General features: G+C 25.2%; 1 protein-coding gene across 1 annotated transcript in view; it reads right to left on the bottom strand.

Moving 5' to 3' along the window:
• LOC129965617 (reelin-like) overlaps window positions 1-21,193 on the bottom strand; it is a 77,254-nt gene that overhangs the window by 42,110 nt on the left and 13,951 nt on the right. The window contains exons 9-31 of the mRNA XM_056079668.1: window positions 21,029-21,177; window positions 20,797-20,948; window positions 18,868-18,995; window positions 17,435-17,643; window positions 16,001-16,129; window positions 15,775-15,884; window positions 14,619-14,682; window positions 14,365-14,479; window positions 14,044-14,162; window positions 13,750-13,911; window positions 11,805-12,044; window positions 10,242-10,377; window positions 9,968-10,137; window positions 8,929-9,066; window positions 7,882-8,068; window positions 6,973-7,181; window positions 6,073-6,232; window positions 4,806-4,973; window positions 4,364-4,578; window positions 3,353-3,519; window positions 2,309-2,513; window positions 1,205-1,449; window positions 369-551 (exon numbers count right to left, since the gene is read on the bottom strand). Coding sequence (XP_055935643.1) covers window positions 369-551; window positions 1,205-1,449; window positions 2,309-2,513; window positions 3,353-3,519; window positions 4,364-4,578; window positions 4,806-4,973; window positions 6,073-6,232; window positions 6,973-7,181; window positions 7,882-8,068; window positions 8,929-9,066; window positions 9,968-10,137; window positions 10,242-10,377; window positions 11,805-12,044; window positions 13,750-13,911; window positions 14,044-14,162; window positions 14,365-14,479; window positions 14,619-14,682; window positions 15,775-15,884; window positions 16,001-16,129; window positions 17,435-17,643; window positions 18,868-18,995; window positions 20,797-20,948; window positions 21,029-21,177 — 3,760 coding nt within the window. The remainder of the gene's footprint in view (window positions 1-368; window positions 552-1,204; window positions 1,450-2,308; window positions 2,514-3,352; window positions 3,520-4,363; window positions 4,579-4,805; window positions 4,974-6,072; window positions 6,233-6,972; window positions 7,182-7,881; window positions 8,069-8,928; window positions 9,067-9,967; window positions 10,138-10,241; window positions 10,378-11,804; window positions 12,045-13,749; window positions 13,912-14,043; window positions 14,163-14,364; window positions 14,480-14,618; window positions 14,683-15,774; window positions 15,885-16,000; window positions 16,130-17,434; window positions 17,644-18,867; window positions 18,996-20,796; window positions 20,949-21,028; window positions 21,178-21,193) is intronic.

Raw genomic sequence — 21,193 nt, 5'->3', positions numbered from 1 at the left:
TGAAAGAAGAAAAGAATTAGAAAAAGAAGTCAGAAAGGAAGTGTTAGAAATTAGAGGTTTAAAAAAATATCTTTATGAAAAAAGCAAAAATTAGCTAATAGAAAGTTGTATTATAATTATTATAAAATAATTTAAATCTAAGTAATTCAATTCCTACTTGTTTTGTCAATGTATAAGAAAACAATGTTAAAATGAATCATACAAATCATTATCTTGCAAATTTTTTAAAAAAAATATTTGCTGCAAGATTTTGCATGAAATAAAATAAAACTTTATTTTGAAATCATAAATAATCAAGCACTGAATGAATTTCAATAATTTTTACATGAAAAGTAATTAATAATAATTAAAAATAATAATAATCTTACTATGATCTGCAGCAAAAGTCAGTGCTCGACCAGCAGCAGCACAACCTGCTCTGGGTGTTCCATGCTGAGTCAAAAACCAATTTTCAACAACAATTGGATTGAAATTATCCTGAAATCCTTTAGCATTCTTATGATTTCCAAGTACTTGCACATTATCAATAGCCCACTGAGCATTTTCTTTACCTGCAATAAAAGCATGATTTACAAATAAATATTTTACAACTTATATATAAAACAATTATCAACAGCATGCATAAAGGTATTAAAAGTATAGAAAAAAAGTAATAAAATTATATAAAGTTCAAAATAATAATAAAAATAATTTCGAATTACTAATGTAAAAGTATAAATGCAATAATTAAAATAAAAAAGTTATTAAAATTTTAAAAGTTCAATTTTTCTCAAATTTTAATAAACTCTTAAAAATATTTTTATAAATTAGAGAAAATATAGAAATAAAATAAAGTTGTCATTACACTAATACACTAATTTTTTAAAGTTTAAAATAGTATAAGAATGTTTTTTACGATAATATACTTCAAAGTTATCGAGGAAAATCTTTAATTATTTCAAAATTTTACTTCAATAATTTTTAAAAATCTTAGAAGGCACCTCATTTTAAAAAGTAATTTCGGTAGTTTCAGGTCCAATGATCTGTCCTATAGAAAATATTGGCCGATTTTTTTGCATCAAAATGCGGCATAAATTAAATTTGTAAATAGTATTTGGGTCACAAACATAAAAGTATCAATTAGCTATTTTTTTATGCATTAGCTGTATATAGTAGTATAGAATTATTTATGCAAAAGTAGCCTTATCATATTAAAAAGATATACCTCTTTTATTCAAAGGTTGCCACCACCTGAATGATGTAGCACTTGATTTTGCTTCTTTAAATAATGGAAGTTCTACAGATGTTGGCTTCAAACTAAAAATTTCATAGTCCAGTTCTCTTAAAGTTTGCCAAGTTAAGCCATGATCTGTAGAAAACTGAACAAAAACATTTTCCCTGCGATCAAGAGGTCTTCGACATGTAGCTGTATTTTGAACGCTTCCCAACTGAACAATGAATTGCAGTGTCCTGTAATGTATTTATAAAATATTTTTAATAATAATTCTCATTTTAACAACAATTTATTATATATTTAATTAAAAAGTAATTCACTAAGTTATTTTAATTTATATATTAGCATGTATAAATCTATAAAATGCAGTATTTGCATAATGCTCTATTATAAATACTTACTACTATTTTAACATCATGAAGAAGAATATGAAATCCATCACAGTTTTTTTATTTCATTTCTTTGTGTGTGTGCATTTTATTTTTGATCACGTGATTATCATTCAAAACACACACAAAAAAATTCTTATTTGAAAAAAAAATATTTTTATTAAAAATTAAATTAAGAAGTCAAATATTTTAAAACCATGTTTGAATGAATTATTGATAGAAATATCAAGTGCTTCATTGTTCGGAACACTGATATTTAAGCATTTGTCCTTGCAAAAGCAACATAGTGATTCATATTGTCAAAAGAATTCAACACAAAAATAACATTTCCCCAAAATAACTCTAAGAGCAGAAATTAATACAAGACAGGTCGTATTTCTGGAGAAATACATTAAATACATTCATGATGCTATTCTGTAAAAAAGGATATAGCTTTAATTCAATTTTTTAAAAAAAATTAAATTAAATTAATAATATTTTGAAAACAATTAAATTAATATTTTTTTAAAAAATATGAAAAATTAATAAATTTAGAGATATTTTTATTGAAGATTTCCACCTGCTATTAGTGACTTAATATGGCCTATTTAATAAAAGAATATATTTTTTGTATAGAAATTTCAAATATAATTCAGAGACAACAATAAATTACTAAAAATAGAAATTATATCAACATATATAAATTAAAAATATATCATGGGTTTACTTTAAATTCGTGGTGTCCAAATCCATTGTCTGGGCAAGGCGATAACCAGGTTTCCCAAAATAAAGTGAATTTCCTAAGGATAAATTCCCACAACCCAATCCAAGCTGACCTCCAAAAACTTCCCACTTTTCCAGCAACTCATGGGCATCATCAAATCGATCAATCATACCAGAAGGATTTTGCTGAATGCTACTACATGTTGGTCCTTAAGTAAAAAGAATGAAATAAAAATAAATTTACTTCATTCATATATATAAGCAACAACAATTTTATATAACATTAAATCAGAAGAAAATGACTTTTTCATACTATTTCAACTTACTTCATTATAAAATATGCATCATTGATTCAATAATTTTTTTTAGTTAATAACTGTAAAAAAAATTTTTTAATCTATTTTTTTTTTACTTATATTTGCATCCTTAGCTGATAAAAAAATATTTCTGTACAAACTTTAAAAAAATGAATAAATTATTGATGGTACACAATTGAAGTCAAATATAACAATAAATATTGGTACAAAAATTCATCAAGTGAGTATACAGTGGAAGATGGCCAACAAGCTCAACAATGGATAACAATGCTTGCTAACACAAGGAAATATGAAAAAAATAAGTAACAAAATATGGCTGGAGTATTTATAAAGTCAGCATTAGCAGAAATCAGCAACATACAAGCAGACAGCAAATTGTTACTTAAATAATCACAATAGCACTTAGCACACTTGCTTTCAATATGATAACACTTCAAAGAGAAAATTATTCTTAGTGTGGGCTCTTCATCTTTTATAACCCAAGGCCAAGGGCACTGTCTGGCATCCATTGAGAATATTTGTGAATTTCTATATTCAGCAATGATATTATTACTGCATATCACAGATTCAAAATAATAAACTCCATTTATATAAGTAAACATTAACATGCTTTTTTTTTTCATTTGTAATGAGAGTTTTAAAATATAACTAAATTATGAACAAGTTATTTCCTACATAAAAACTTGTGTATATATACATATATAAGTGTTTTCTTTTAATCCATTTCTTACCATGGAAACCAGGATCACATACACACACTTGATTTTCACAAGTTCCATGGCCAGAGCAATGCAAAGGACATGGATATCCAACATAAAATTCATCAATTGCAAATGGAGGCAGTTGAACAAATTTTCCAGCAAATTGTGATTCTTGTTTCCAACGCAGTAAGGTTTGCCTAAATAAAATAATTGAAATTGTAAAATTTTTACTTTTTAAAATAATTTTTACTTTTTGAATAAGTATATAAAAGAAAATGAAAAGTAACAACTTTACAAAATTCCTTAATTATCAAGTAATGTTTATAAAATAATAATAAATTCAAAATTAATATAATTTTAAGCACAAATTAATATTAATAGTTCCTTTAAGCTTATTTTATATTCATTTCTTATTCATAAAATATGATTTTTTAATCATAAACTAAAATTTATAAATAAACTTTTTATAGATGCTATAATGCTTCTTTAAAATCTTAAAAGAGCAGATTTAAAGTTATAGACATAAACAAAATATAATAGGTATACAGAACAAATAAAAATTTTATATTTAATTAGAAGGAATTGTAAAAGAAATTAATAGTTTGTAGCACTTTTAAATGTTTAATATTAAAAATGCAAGCATAATTTAACAAAGTATTGCCCATTTTTCTTGCCCTTAATTATATATTGATTAAATTTTTTCTAAAGATTTTCTTTTGAATATAGTTACTTTTTATTGTTACACATATATACTAGTTTTTAAATCCCATTTCTAGTCTTTTACAATTGCCAAAATGTATTAATACAAATCCATCCTGTCGATGAATATGCAAAGCCTACGAAACTACTTTCGTAGTCATAATTTTGCAGTTCTAAATTTATTACAATTGAAATTAGAAAAATAGAAAAATCTTTGTTTTTATCATAAATAGCAAAACAGGATTTTTAAGTTAAAGTTAATAGATATGAAAAAAAAATCCATATTTATTTAAAACATATATGAAATATTCATAAATTAATGTCATAAAAATAGAGTTTTACTTTTGTGCTAAGTGATGTGTTACAGGAATAAGCACACGTCTCCATGTTCCATAAAGACCAGAATAGTATATTGAAGCTTCATGTGCAGATTCATAACACTGCGAGCCTGAGAAACATTGCTCTTCAACTAATGACCAAGTAACACCAGAATCATGTGAGTACTCTAACTGGACAGCACTATCCCAGTCAAATTTATTAGAGCAACCTACATTTATCTGCAATATCAAGCAAACATATAAATCATCATTTCATTAAAATATAATCCTTGTAAAAATAATGAAATTTCTATTATTTATTAGATTTCAGAATGTAAATTCTCAACGTTAAAACTGTATCTTCCATTCATAAAAACATTCTATGATGAAATGTACAAATGGAAAAAAAAAAAAAAAGAAAAAAGATTTTAATTTGTACTACAATAGAATTAATCATAAATAAATACCTGGAACATGATGACTTGCCCTTCTCTCAAGTAAAGTGGTCTGGTTATGAGAAATTTAAACCGTTCATATCCATTTAATAGCAGAACTTTTCTTGTTGAGTTACAATAGTGCTGCATTGATGATTTTGTAATTGCAGATACCATCTTTTGTTCTTCTGGGGCTGAAACCTAAAATAACATTTGATGAGCTTAAATATGATGTACAGATTCATTTTAACTAATAACAATAAGTAAAACAGAGATTAAGAACATGTTTTATAAAAATATTATTTATGAAGCAATTAAATTTTGTTCAATTTCACAATTTCTAACTAATAAACCAAATGAAAATTCTAAATTATTTGGTGGATGTTCCTTCAATTTATTTGTTTGTCATTTTCCAGCGATGCCAAAAAAGAATACGATAGTATTTTCACAGACAGAATGATCTTTAATAAATGATTACTAAAATTAATAGATACAGTTTAAATAATAGTATGAGAAAGTAGCAGGAATCAATGTAGAATATATTTGTTTGTCATTTTTTAATATATTATTAACTCATTTTTTGCCAAAACTTTTAAAAAGCAGTCTCAAAAGTATATGTGAATAAGCAAATAAGGGGCAGAAAAAGGTAATGCATTAATAGATAGATATTTTATCAGGTAAATAATTTTTAATAGAAAAGATATCGAAAAGACTTTATTTTATTAGCTTCAAATATTTTTACCTTATCAAATATCATAGGGTTTTTTTCTTTTAATATGTCAAAAAAAAATAAATGCATTGGCTAATCAAAGAGTCTTCATGCAAGAACAATAAAAAAGAATTCCTGAGTTCATTTTCATGCTATTAGTAAATATATTGCATGAAACTAAGAATTCTAATTGCTTACTTCCTTTTCAAATAATTAATCTGAAAACTGAATATGCATATATTGACTATATTCTTCATTGCTATTCAGACTTGCAGCATTTATTACAATACAAATCCTATTCTTCAATGTTAATCAGTCCTTTTTTTCTTTTTTTCTGTACTTTATGTTTTGTACATTTGACATATTTAATCAGTATGTATGGGTTACAAAATGCAGCTATCTGTTTCCCAGTAATGATCATTCAATAAAGAGAGAGAGGTAACTACTTTTTATAACAAAAACATTGATTAAATAATTTCATTTGATTCCAAACAAATAATGAAAATAAAAGAACAAGCACAAAAAAGGTAATGAGAATACCACAAGCATAGATATTCTTCATACATGAAAATATCATTCAAATATACTTACTTGCTGCATGGCCTCTAAATTATCCGGCTTACTGTTAGCATTCAAATAGACGTCATCAAGAGCCCACTGGTCTTTGCCTTCACCTGAATGTTGAGGCTGCCACCAACGAACTCGTGTGCTGTAGGTTCGAGCCGTAAAGGGAAGTGTAACATGCTCTAATCTAATTGAAATATGACATTATAACAAAAATAGGTAGCAAAAATAAAACAAAAAAATATCAATCTAATTTAATGGATTATAGAAAGATTTCAAACATACTGCAATATATACTTGAAAAGAGATATCCAGATAACTTAATTGCTTAAAAAGAAGAGAATTTAAATAATGAAGCAATAGTAATACTAATTGCAAATTTCAAATAAAGAACAAGTTAATCAAAATTTCATAATGAGTTTTATTAAAGCAAAAAGTATTTCTCAACTGCTTGTACCAATCAATGAAGCCTAATCATTTTATTTTCCTCTAATTATTCAGCATTCAGCAAACATAATTATAGTAAAAATTTAAGAGCTATCCAGAAAAGTTAAGCATTTCAGTATCCAGACATTATTCACATATAATAATTATATATATTTATTTTTAAAAATTAAAATTTTATTATAATAAAATAATTTTATCTGTCAAAAAATTAGTTTCAATTATACATATTTTGGTGTAAAATAAAAATAATTGGGGCCTATAAAAGCTTTCTCAGGTTCAATAATATACACAAAAATACAGAATTTCTACAGAACTCATTTGGTTTTTAAAATTAATTAATTCGTTTTTTATTAATAAGTAGATTATATAACAGGAATAACAAATAAATTTATCTATGTTAAATTTCTTTATAGCCTATATTTCTTCTAAAATTGCACTAATGTAATTACTAAATTTTAAGTTAAATGTGAGAAGAACAACCTGGGATTTCTGTAGTTTTGAGGATCCAGTTCTTTCAACAAATTCCATGAAATGCCAGCATCATTTGAATACTGAACTAATACCCCTTCATCTTTTTGTGAGGCATTATTACATGTAGCCGGATCTCCTCCTCCGATACGAATAAAAAATTGCATAAAATCAGTATTTTCAGTATCCATATCACTTGTAACAAGTTGTCTAATACCATCCTATAAAATTTTTAAAATATTTAATAATATCAATAAAAATTAATTAAGAAAAGGAAATTTTATCAACTTATAATTAAATTTACAAATGGGATTCCAATAAAAATTGACTACATTAGAAAATACATTGAAAATACTTTACATTCCTTAAAAGTATGAATATGTTAGAAATGTCTATTGGATTTTTTAAATATAAAATTCACAAAAAAAGATAAAATATAATTTATTCTTACTAAAATAAATACTTTCAGTAATGTTGAATTTCAAAATTACAGATAAAATCTCTTTTTTTTTTTTCAATTTTAAGAATCTGATAAAAAAATAAATGTTTTTATGTAAGAAATATTCAGTCTTTTAATGAAAACGACTATTGTCCTTTATTTTCATACATAGATTTGCCTATTTTCCTCTCCCTCTATGATAAGAAACTGGACGACTATACTGGTAATGATACAAATGAAAATAGATGAGTGAAATTATCTATTGAGTAATTAGTGTCAAAAATAGATTTTTCCAAGTGGAAAACATATAGAAAATTAATACTTTCCTAGTTTAATATTTTACATCAATGAATAAAATAAATTAATTAATGCTTATATCAATGAATAAAGTCAACTGGAATATCAATGATAAAGTTCATGAGTGGCAAGTTTTAAAAGTTATGCAATATAATTTTTAAACATTTGGAATAAAAGTTACTAACTTGATAGAAATACACAGCAGATCCAGAACCTATGGGTCCACATCCTTCATCTGCAGGCATAACTGAACCACCACTAATGTCAAAATTTCCCTTCACAAGCTCTTCAGGAGATTCAAACTTTTTGATCATTTTATTTTTCAGTTTGTCTTGAGGAACACAACTTTTGCCAAAGAATCCAGGATCACACCTATTAATCATTAACTTTGTTAATATATAACATTTTTGACACACAAAATAAAAATGCAATATTATATAAATGAAAATTTAAATCGAGTTAGCTTTCAAGCTATTGTTACTTTTAAACAAATTATTTTGCTTTATATATTCACATAAGCAGAATGTTCATTTTAACCCAGACCCAAAAGATAATTTCCAAACCATTAATAAGAAGTATATATTTCCAGTTAGGAAATTACTTTTAATGATGTAAAGAATAATACTTTATATTTTTCTGTCAATAAATATACTGAAAAATTATGACATCTAAGTTTTTATACAGGCCCTTGATCTTGTTTATTTTATTTTATAAAATGTTCATGCCACAGTAACATTTTATATAAAAAATTTAACACTTCTGTCATTAAAATTAACCTAGTTATGAAACTTTAAATATCAGTTAGACCATTTCAGTGCTGCCTTAAGAAAGATTATTCAATTAATAGACTCTGTTTCATAAAAAAAGTCCCATAAGCTGATATAAAATAATGAAATTGGGGTTTTCTATTGTTTTAGAAATTGCAATGGAGTTCTGATTTTTATTTAAGAATCTATTTTAGAGAACAGAAAACTTCACATTTCTTCAATTTATATCATTTAAGGTATTTCAGAAGCTTTCTCTTATTTAGTTTAATTGAATATTCAAAAACTGATTTTGAGGGTCCCCCCCTCCCAAATGAAACAAAAAAAAAAACAAAAAAAAACGCATGTTTCAAATTTTTTTTAAAATAAATTATAAAATTGTATTGCAAATGGCATTTAATAACAATTTTTATTTAAAGGATTAATGTGAAAAACCCCTTTTTAAATATAAAATTATTCAATACTTACACACAAGAGCCCTCTATACATCTTCCATGACCACTGCACATATCTTTACATTGAGGTCCAATATATAAATTATCTATTGCCCAGTTATCACTGGTATCAAATTCATGTTGGATGAAGCGGAAACGAGTTGAACTTGACCTAGAATAAAAAATTTTTAAAGGAGAATTGTTTTGTATAACAGATTCAAGAAATGAAAATCACTTTCATTGTATTTTGAATCATAGAAATTATCAGAATCCTGACACATGAAGCATTCTGATAAACACATCAATAATGTTCTGACCACTCATATCATTTCATATGATGCACAAGACCAGAAAATATGTATTTAGCTTGTTTTATATAATAGGAAACACACATGAAAATGAACTTCTGCAGATAAACAATGATTCATAGAACAATTATATCTTTAAAAAAACACCAAAAATCTATTCTGCACTTTTTTATTTCATTATTATATTCAGATCCAAAGAGCCAAACTAGCTTTATTAGACTTCTTGAGAAAAGAAAATCACAAACAATAGAAACTGAAATATCAAACTGCATTTGAAAAAGATATTTGAGTAATATTACAAGGTTCAAGTTTTAATTTCATTCTGATCGAATCAGTAATTTCCTCCAAATGAGAAACTATTGCTAAACTCTTGTTCAAAATAATCATAATTGTTTTATCTTCTTTCAGGACAAAAAAAAATTTAATTAATTAAATGATTGCCTCATTTTTTTTCTTATTAGTTACTAGAAGCTTTTTCATGAAATATTAAATCAATTGTGAACATGAAATGCCATTCAGCATTTAAAAACACAAATCAAGATTCAATAATGATATACATATTTGAAAAGAGCAACTTAATATGACTTGAATGAGAATACACCATTGTCATAAATATTTGTTTAAAGAATTTTAAGGTATTTATATCAGAAATTTTTTTATAAACAGACATCAAAAGAATAATATAATTTTGTTCTCACATTTAAATGCTGAAAAGTAATTTTTTTATGTATATGAAAAATACCCAATTGTCAACATTAAACATACCATGTTGCTGGTAGAAGGCTTACTGTAACCCGTTTCCATTTGCTGAATTCAGTTGCATCATATACAGTTCCTTTAGTGAAGACTCCATTACAACTGCCATTGGACGGCAAGCAAGGTTTGTATACTGGAAACCAGTTCATGCCATGATTTGTCGAAAATTCCAAACGTACCTGCATAACATTTCCACATTCAAATAAATAGATAAATAATAACATAATTAATGAGTATTTTAATATCAATTAATGAATAATAAATAAATGCACTAGACTTTTACTTGATTTTTCTTTTCAGAAGAAAATACTGAACTACATCCCATCAACAAATCGAACTGTACCATATAAGAAGGCCCAACAGTAATTGATTTTGTTTCAAGTGACCTTGTAACTCCATTATATACTTCTTCATCAAATCTGTAAAAAGAAATTTTTATTACCATTTATATTCATATGAATAAATTTGTTTCTGGTTTAACTACAATGCAAATTTATAAAAATATTAGTGAAAGTCACTTATTTTATTTAAAATTAACAAAATATTTCTTTCATGAAAATATTTGTAAAAGAAATTTCAGATGAAATACAAAAATAGAGAATTATGAATATTTGTAACAAATAATTTTATAGATTTTGTCAATATCAAAGCAGTGACTAATGGAAATGTGAAATCTTCAGTAACTAAAATGCACTGATGACAATGTTGAGACATAAAGATTAAAATTTTATTACTGTTAATTGATATGCCTTTAAAAAAATAAAAAAATATCATGGAGTAAAATGATAAAATTTTAAACAATTCACAATAATATCGCTATAAATATATGTACATGCATATCACAAGATTTTAAAACAATTTCACTAGAGCAGAAAAATGTATAAATTTTAAATGGTTATTAAACGTTCATTTATATAAAATTACATCATTTTACAATAATCTTGCCATTTTTAAAAAATAATTGGCTTTTAGTTTGCCTTTTTTTTTTTTTTTTTTTGTATGGAAAAGAAAAGTGAAATTTTAAGAATCAAGTATGTATTTTTCCTTACTATCAAATTTAAATTTATTTTGATTTAGGAAATTGCCTTTCACAAAATCCTTCAAATATCTGGAAGGAACCTGAAGTATGCATAGTACAACAGATATTAGAGATAAGGAACTGATAAAAGAATGAAAATGTCCTGGGAGTACAAAGAATTTTAATCATGGAAAGTTCTAATGATTAACACTAATATTAGTTAAATATACATACAAAACACATTTTTAAAGCCTTACTTCATTTTAATTCAGTTTATTGCCATTAGTGAAATCAACATTTTAAAATATATCTATGTCAATAAAACTGTGCATTGTATCCTATTTCCTTATATAATAATTATTTGTAATACATAGTTCAGTCAAAAACGATACCATTACTCTCTATAGATACTGGTATTTATCTTTAATTTATTTGGAACAGCATGAGATTTGATAAGAATTTTCTATACAAGCCATATATTTATTTCTTTAAGTAATATATGCACACAATTCTAAAGTTAATAAACTTAAAAGCAACTCGTTCTCCTCCACATTGTTTCCTATACCAAGGAATTTTGAAATTTTAACTTGAAAGAATTTTACCTAGTCTGGCACAGCATGGCCAAATCTATGGCCCTTGTGCCAAAAAACCAAATCAAACTTTCTCCTCTAAAGGCATAACAAATCAATATTGAAAAATCATCAAAATATTTTATAATTTTTTAATATTAAAATTAATTACAAAACCTATTTTTTAAACTTTAAACAATTAATAAAAATCTTTATTCAGTAGCAATTTTTTAATGGAAAATTTAAGTCATGAACTTACACCACTGCATCCCCTTCAGAGGTACAATATTTTTTTACCACCCCAGAACTGTAACGAATCGAAGTATTCATTGCTTTGAGATCAGAAAAGTTCAAACTGATGACATTCAGGAGAGAGGAAGATAAACTTATATCATCAATGGCCCAAACGTCTTCTGATTTTCCTGAATGATAAGGCTGCCAAATTTTAAACATACACCATTCCTTTTTTGCATCATTTGTCAATGGTAGAGATACAATTCTGAAACATTTGATAAATATATTATAGTATGATTCATAAATTAAATAATGATGAATGAGTTTTAATAATAAATCTTTGATATTTGTACAAATTATTTAGTACTTGAAAAGTACTAAATAAATAAATTTTTAATAAATATATAACAAATCAAAAATTCCCCTTTTCTTAGAGAGGCATTGTAGAGAAATGAATTGGAAAGTAATTCATCTTCATGATGTATAGACATTTAAAAACATCCATTATATATTTCTAAATAATTGTTTTAATTTGATTTTTTTTAAATAAACCTCCAGTTCAGAAATTATTTTAGGATCTAAAGGGATCAATCTCATAATTTTAATATCAATATCATAATTTAATCAATGTCATAATATCAATCACATAATTAAAAATTTCAACACATAATAATGTGATTAAATTCAGGACTCTCATAATTTGTCAGCAGGCCTATAAATATGAATGAATATTAATAGGATTCAAATCAAAGATCTTGTAACAATGAAGCTTAGATTTTGCAAAAATCTAAGCTTTGCAAAAAAATTTGCCATTACACTTTTTCCTCCATTTATTTTTTTCCTTGAAAAAAATTTTCAGTTAAATATTTTTACTAATTATAATGTTAAAAACCATGAGATTTACTATTATTTTTGATGAAATAATGACAAATTTATATTTCTAAAATTACGCCTTCATTTATAAAATTATACACTTATGTGTAATAATTGTCATGTAGCATATGAATTAGAATATAAGATAGGAACAGATACATCTTTACAAAAAATGAAATTTTAATAAAACTGAAAATTTGAATTCGGAAGAAATAAACTCCAGATCATTAGATGCTTACTTGAACTTTTGGTGTTTATTGTATTTAGACATAAAATTGATGTGAATTCCATAGTTAAGAGCTGAAGTGTGTATTTGAAAGTTATCTATCAAAACTAATATTAAAAATTTTCATTTTTCGAACTTTGTATTTTCTGTTTGAGGAATGTATCTTATATTTTGTTAAGAAGACTTTCCTAAAATCACATCACTTCTTTAAAGTATCATAATTTTTTATTAAAATTTCATAACTGCAGCTTTTTTTTCAATAAACTGTACATTAAAATAACAAATTAAATCAATCTGCGATTTATTTATAACTCAAACATTTTTTCTGACATTAATTTATTCTATACTCAAAGTATTATAATTTGGTAAAAAAATATAATTTTGATTTTAAAAAATAAGATTTTAATATAGGTAGTTTTGACTTCTAAAATATTTAATAAAAACATTTGTTGTGTTACAAGTGTAATTTAAATATACCTTTATTTTTCTCAATATATGTTGCATTTACCTCTCTCTCTCTCTAAGACAAAACCTTACTACTCGATATAAAGCATTCAACAAGTTACAGGATATAAAATAAATAATAAGTATTGTTAACTATGTTAATGTATTATAAACAGTTTTTTTAACTATTTAAAATTAATAATTCACAGGAAAAATTTTAAAAAGCAAAATAAATAAATGAAAAAATGGCTATCTTTTTTTTCCAACTATACAAAGTCATAGAGGATAAAGTAATTTTCCTTTCTATGAGAACTTTAAATTTATGGTGATCTATTTGCACTGCTCAAGCATTTTTTTAATGAAACTTTTACATTCAGGTGGAACAGAGAGGGAAAGATGACTAGAAAATAAAGTATATAAATCTCACTTTGGTTCTCGATATTTGGCTTTCTCAAACAGCTCCAGAAGATCCCATGTTAAGCCTCCATTGCAAGAATAATGAATATAAACAACTTCTGATGGATGATCTGGTGACAAACAGGGACTTTTCTTTGATGAGCTACCAATTCGCAAAGTAAACTGGAAAAATCTAAGAAACATAAGAAATATTTAGTTTTTTAAAAACACATGAAAGAAATATTTTATTTTGAATTTGTATTGAGAATCCATTGAATTCTTCTTGTATTAATGTATATGGTTTTAAAAGATTTTCAAAAATTACCTCACAAAAGTAGTGTTGACTTCTTTTGTAATTACAAATCTAGGACCTGGTTGATCAAATACTACAGCTTTTCCACTACCCAGTGATCCACACTGATACCCCATTTCAGCTCCAAGTAACTACAAGAATTTGATAAAATTAATAGTTTTATTTCAAATTTTTACAATTTTTTAAAATTAATTAAAAAAAGATTATTAAATGATCCATTAAACATTATTTGAATATTTATATACCTTGCAGAAATAAATAAATTTCAATAAGAACCAAAAAGCAAAATATCGAGATTAATACAAAATATTAATATGCAAGTGAAATACTCACATTTGTAATGCCAGGCATTTCACTGACTTTAGGTGACTGAAACATTTCAGATAAATAAGATGGAATTGTAACAGATGCTATTGCACATTTCTGGCCAGAATATCCCATATCACATCTGAAAAATAATTATGGATGTAAAAATGTTCATGTAATGATGATAATATTATTAACATTGTAAATATTATAAATATTAAATGCTTTACTCTAGTTAAAGAGATACAACAAGTTAAATATATATGCTTAGAAGCACTTACAGACATCCAGAATTAGTACACTTTCCATGGCCACTGCAGCCATTTGGACACATTCCAATGTAAACTAAAAAAAACAGAAAATATACTGATGAAAAGTGCCGTTAAAAATAAAATAAATCACACAAAACAATAAAAAAAATTGTTCCATTTTACTGGACATAAGAGAATTTAAGAAGTTAATTTTTTTGAAGATGCTATCCGAATCATAAGTAAGTTTTCATGTGACTCTTAGTTTCATGGAACTCTAACAATAATAATAAAATACAGTAACAACTGCCTATATGAGTCTTTATTGCTGATTATTTTTTCACATACTGTACAAATACCTTCCAGTATCAAGATCATAAATAATCCAATAATCTTATAGTAAGAATTTAAAAGAATAATGATGTAATGATTTTATAACTGTAATAAACAATAAATTTCATGCCAAAATAATTTATATTCATACATTTCTTTACTTTCTTTATCAGGTGTTCAATAATTAAATTCATTTTTTTTAAGAAAAAATATCCCATCTAAAATTCTCTATAAGATATTAATCTATTTTAAAGTAAAAAATGGCAACATTAAAAAATTATTTGCATTTGTAAAAGTTAATAATATATTATAATTTCAAATTTCATCAATAACTGCTGCAGAATGAGCATTGCTTTATATCTCAAAAAAATAGCAGTATTATATTTTAAACAACCATCTGATAAAGGCGTCATGCTTATAAAAATAACATTTGAATATCATAGCCTTGGACTATAATTGAATTTAATAATTAATATAATAATTGATAATGTAATTATTAATATAATAATTAATAATTTAATGATTGTCATAATAATTAGTAGTTTAATAATTAATATAACAATTATTATTATTATATAAAATTAAATAATTCACTTTTAACTTCAAATAAGATTTTTAGTAAAAAAAAATTACTAAAGAACAGTTATTTTAATTAAACCTTAATTTATAAGCATAATCAAAGTTAACACAGTATAATATTATTTATATTATTATCTATTATTATTAAACATTTTTTCTTATGTTTTTCACACAATTTATATAGATTTGTACAAATGCAAATGAAAAAATTTTAAAAAATAATGTAAAGTAAAGTTGATAAATAACTTTTCTACACAAAACAAATGTATATTCATACCATCATCAATTGCCCAATTAGAAGCTGAAAATTTTCCAGATTGTTTTATACGGAATCGAACTCCATCTATAAGAGCTGCATAAGGTATAGGATAGGAAACTTTGTTCCACCTAAAATAATCGCAATAAAAAAAAGTCAATGTACTTACATTTTTTTTTCATATCTTTTTTAAAAAGCAATGAGAAAATAATCATATTCAAAAAGAAATAAAGAAACTTCAATTTACCCTTTCATGTCAAAAGATGTTAAACGTGATTTTAAAGATGAATGAGTACCATTACATATAGGAGGAAGACACATTTCATGCAATGAGTGCCAGTTATGACCAGATGTGGTACTAAACTCCACAGCAACTCTGAAAAAAAAAAAGATATTTTTAATACAATTTTTTTTCTATAGAGGTAACAGTGTCAAATTCAAAATATGAGAAATGGTCATTTATAAGCCTATTAATAAGTAAGAAAGAATTAATAGAATGGAAAACTGTTAATAAATATTGAAACCAGTCAAAAACTTTTGCATGATATCATATTAGTTACTAGAAAAGAAAAAAGAAATTAATTATTTTCGAAATAGTAAAGTTTACTATTCTTTGTGTTAAAAATGCACAGTAAAAGGATAATAAATTTTTGGAATGAGAATAATAGAGTTTTGGCTTAATTTCACTAGAGCAATTTCAGAATTTAATATTTTGAATAGTGTTCAGATGAAAAAGATGAAATCTATATCAGAATTCATCTCTAAGCATCTACTCTAACATAGCAGAAGGTTTGATGTTAATAGGTTTAATGTATTACAAATGTCACATACACACATATATATAAATATATATATTGTAAGCATTTGGTAGATCTGAATATGCCAGGAAGACAACTCTGATTTTAAGGTAAAAGCTCCTACTACCAGATGTCCTTTATGAAAAAAAACCCTATTACATTATTTCCTTTCATAGTGAAAACCAAACATTCTATAGTAAGAATAACTAAAGCAGTAGTTTAAGAAAGAATTCTAGGAATTCCTGATAAATTCACACTATGGTAGTTGTTATTATGCTTACAAAGGTATAATTTTTTTCTTTCCTGGTAAAAATTGAAAGATAATTGTGAAATTTTTTTTGTTGATTTAAAAATACTTTTTGGCAAATACATAGATTAAAAATTAAAAATAGCTACATGAAAACATGAAATTTAAAAGAAGTGAACAAGTATTATTATAAATTTTGCAAAAACAATAAAAAAAATATACTAAATATATTTAGATTTTAGGAAGGGACTATAATTTTTCTATGAAAACAATATGATAAATGGATATATTTCTATTAGAGCATATGGCGATAAAAACTAACATTAATAACAGATTATATATATTAACATACAAGTAAAAATAGAATTTTATTTATTGAATTTGAATCGTTATCTAAAATTTTCCACTTTCCAGATAAGATAATTTTTACTTAGATAGACATTCCAAGTCATATTCAAACTCATTACTAGATTTCAACAAAATTATAATTTTTATTCCTTAATGAAAAGGTATTTTCTTAATTTAACAAAATTAACAGATATATTCATTTATTTCTTGATATGCAGTCATCTACAAAATCAACGCACTCAATAAACCTTTAATAATATAAAACAAGAATCAAAAACATGACACTTACGCATTAGCTGTCAAATTAGCTCCACATTGAAAGTTGATCTTGAAATTCAAAACATGAGTAATTTCTGATTGTAACATGGGCAAAATAAGAACATTATCCACAACCCACATGTCCTTATCTTTTCCATTGTTTGATGCTTGACTCCAACAAAATCTAGTTTTTGATGTTTGGGCCTCTGCAGGTATTGGAAGGGACACAAGAGTTGGTTCCTGACGAATTACAGCAAAATATGCATTAAAACGTGAATTTGATTAATACGATAATCTAGGTGAGGCAAGTAAATATCTTCATTTAAAAGCCAATTTATTTATATCAGTGTGTTACTATTGACTTTTTACCTGATCCATTTTTATCATTAAACAAAAAATAGCATGTCGGAATTTTCTAATATTTACTAAGGGAAGAGAAAAATGAATTTTCTCTAGCTAATAGAGAATATCTGACTTTTTCTTGTATTTTTTTTATATGAAGATGAACATACAAGCCCTAACCAACTGATATGAACATGACAGCACATGTTCACACCAGTGGGAAAAAAATCAGAAATATTCATCATAGGTTGCAAAAATTTCAGCAGATTCTTTCTTTTGATATTTTTTTAATTGAAATAGTTAATGTTGCTTATTAAGCAACATTTTTTTTTCTCAATTTCAAACTATTAAAAGTCATTTCTAAGAATACAATATTATAATTTTGAGAAAAAATTATATAAAGCAATTTTCAATGAAGCTTAAAATATTATTTTATCCTTAAACATTTTTATACAATTCAAATTGAATATAATATTCAGTATCAAAACAAATGTGATATATAAGTCAACACATTTTAGCAGATGTGTGGCCTAGAAGAAGAATACGTACAAATACGTACGCATAATTTACGTACAAAGAATAAATTGTAAGAAATACATCAGTCTACATTGCAACACAAGAGCAGAAGAGACCAAAACTTTTCCAAACTGGTTTTACAATGAGAATTTGATAGGGATTTCTTTGACATTTTTGAAAGAATGTTGCAAGCATTAGGGATTTTTATTCCTTCTCTCAGAGCATAAATAATGCTTAAGTCATCATGTATTTTTTTTAAGAGTGCATATTAAAAGCAATAAAATAAAAAGTGGGAATCCGATCAGGAAATAAGAGATAATTTTAGAATGAAGTTAATACAGATTAAATTAAGATAAAAATTAGAAATTAATTAAAATTTAAATTAGATTTTTAAAAAAATTATATATTATGTATAATCATAAAAATAATAATTACAAAATCATTACATCCATATTAGAATTTGAAATATTGCATACTTAATAGCAAAAGCATACACTTTTTTAAAAACTTGTATACAGAATATTCAGCAGGATTAAGTATTTAAGTCAAGCACTATTCTATTTCTTTTGTAGATATCCATATATATAGAAACATGATGATATTTACCATGACTGCAGCATGGATTACATCAGTTAACATGATTTGTTCTCCACGAGCTGTTTCTGCATATACCAAGACTGGAGTATTATGACTCATATCAGTATCTGGCTGAACTGCAGAACAATTTTCACCACCTACAAAAGAAATTTAAAAGTAGAAGCAGATAATATTCAACTGAGTAAAAGAAAATCTGTTAATTTTAAATAATTAATATAATTTAAAATAATAATTATATTTTCATCATTAAAATTCATGATCAACTTACAAAGGAAGTACTTCTTTTTAAGTTGATCATGAATTTAGTTATATCTAAAACCGTTATGATTGATAGTTCAAATTCACTAAAAAATTCAGCCGTATTGCAAATCATTTCTCAAAAATTAAAATGGATATTTAGTGCAACATTTTCATTGCACTAAATATCCATTGGGGGGGGCGCTTATCTGTACTAAAGATTAAAAAACATTTAAAATATGTATGTAGATAAAACTATTTCCCCAGCACAAGTAAATAGTTAGCCCTATTCCCACTCATGTTAGAAGTTAATGAAAAAAAATACTTCAAAATTCCTTTATTTTTATTTTTTTTTAGTGAAAATCAATTCATATGAGTTAAAGAATTACTTTAATAAAACTCAAGAAAACACCTTAACATATATTAAATTAAAAATACTTTCTTCTTGTAAATATTATAGGAAAATGATGAAAATAATAATAAATAAAACCATGAAAAGCTTATTAAGAAAAGAATGAGAAAGATGGAGTTAAAAATAAAAAGAGTGTCAACTTATGAATCACCCTGTGATTAGTGCATTAGTGGTTCATCCATATGGGCTACAGAATGCAGCACTCTTTAAACTTATTTTTAAAACTTAAATTTTATTTTTTGTAAAGTAACTTTCTGAGTTTACTAATTTGAGACTTCAATACTCTTTGCTTATTTTGTCATTTTGAGAATCCAGTGATTGATGGAAATGGGAAAAAGCAATAAAAATATAAAACAGCTACTGGCTGGATGAAAATGGAAGTGTGTGTGCAAAAAAGAGTTTATTTCAGTTATATTAACGTTCTATTTTAAAGCAACACTAAAGCTATTTTGGATGGATCTTGTAATTTTCAACCACATCAGATGACGAGAATGACATCTGAGCTGTCCCCCTCTCACAGCCGGAGGACATGTGCAAGAAGAGGTTCTGGTATTTTATCTGTAGAATTATTTCTTCAACATTCATATAATTTTAAATAAAAATTCATATAATTTTCATAATGCAAAACTAAAAGGGTTGAAATACAACAATTAGGATTTCAAATTAAAAATTTAATACTACTTATGGGTAGATATTTTTAAAATTACAATCTCTTGGTAAATACATTTTTGCAACACTGCTGCCTTCTAAGCTGATGAACCACCATAGAAATAGTCTAGTACTTCTGAAAATCTAAACTCTACTTGTTCCTTATTTAATTGAAATATCAGCATGAGCAGAGATTTTGTGAAAACATTTAAGCTGTTCTGTGCTAGGTCCCATTAAGCTCTAATTATCAATTTACATTTGCATTGATTCCATGTGCTGTAGAGTACAACTTTATATCATAGTTATAGTTATATGAGTGACTAACAAAAAAATTTAATATCTATTTATATATAACTTAGAACCCTTTTTATAAGAAACCATGATAGTCATTATGAAAAAATAAAATAATAATTAAAGTTTAAAAATAAATGTATAAACTTCTGCTTCCCTGTGGTGCTAATGGATGAACGACAAAATATTATAAGCATAATTCAAATTGAAAAGTCATTTTAACATCACAGAATTATTTACAATTTATATTTCATCTAAAAAAAGAGTGAATTGTTTTAAAATCCAATAAAATAAATTTAATGTAAAACTTTAATTGTATAAATTATTTTATCAAAATAACTGTATCTCACCAAACAGAAAATGGAACCGTAGATTTCCAGCTCTTGCAGCATTAACAAATGGTGTACAAAATATTCGAGTTCCTTTTGCAGACATCAACAAGGCTTGTTTATATTTGAATATTTCACATCTAGAGCTTACTTCCCCTCCTTTCACAACCCATCTATAAAAATAATAAATATTGCAGTAAAAATCAGTCATAAAATAATAATTACCACAAAAAATAGAATATTTAATACTTACGAAGTAATTCCTTTACTGAACTGTTCATTGAAAATAATGTCTTCAGATGCAATAATTGTTGACATATCTAAATCCCTTGTTATAACTATTCTACGATGTCGTCCATGGCCAGAGAATGTTAAAGCATTTCCATCTGAATGACACTTCCTCTTAATGATATTAAAT

Source organism: Argiope bruennichi, chromosome 4, assembly GCF_947563725.1.
Source record: "Argiope bruennichi chromosome 4, qqArgBrue1.1, whole genome shotgun sequence".
Taxonomy (NCBI): Eukaryota; Metazoa; Arthropoda; class Arachnida; order Araneae; family Araneidae; genus Argiope; species Argiope bruennichi.
This window is presented reverse-complemented; position numbering and strand designations above follow the sequence as displayed.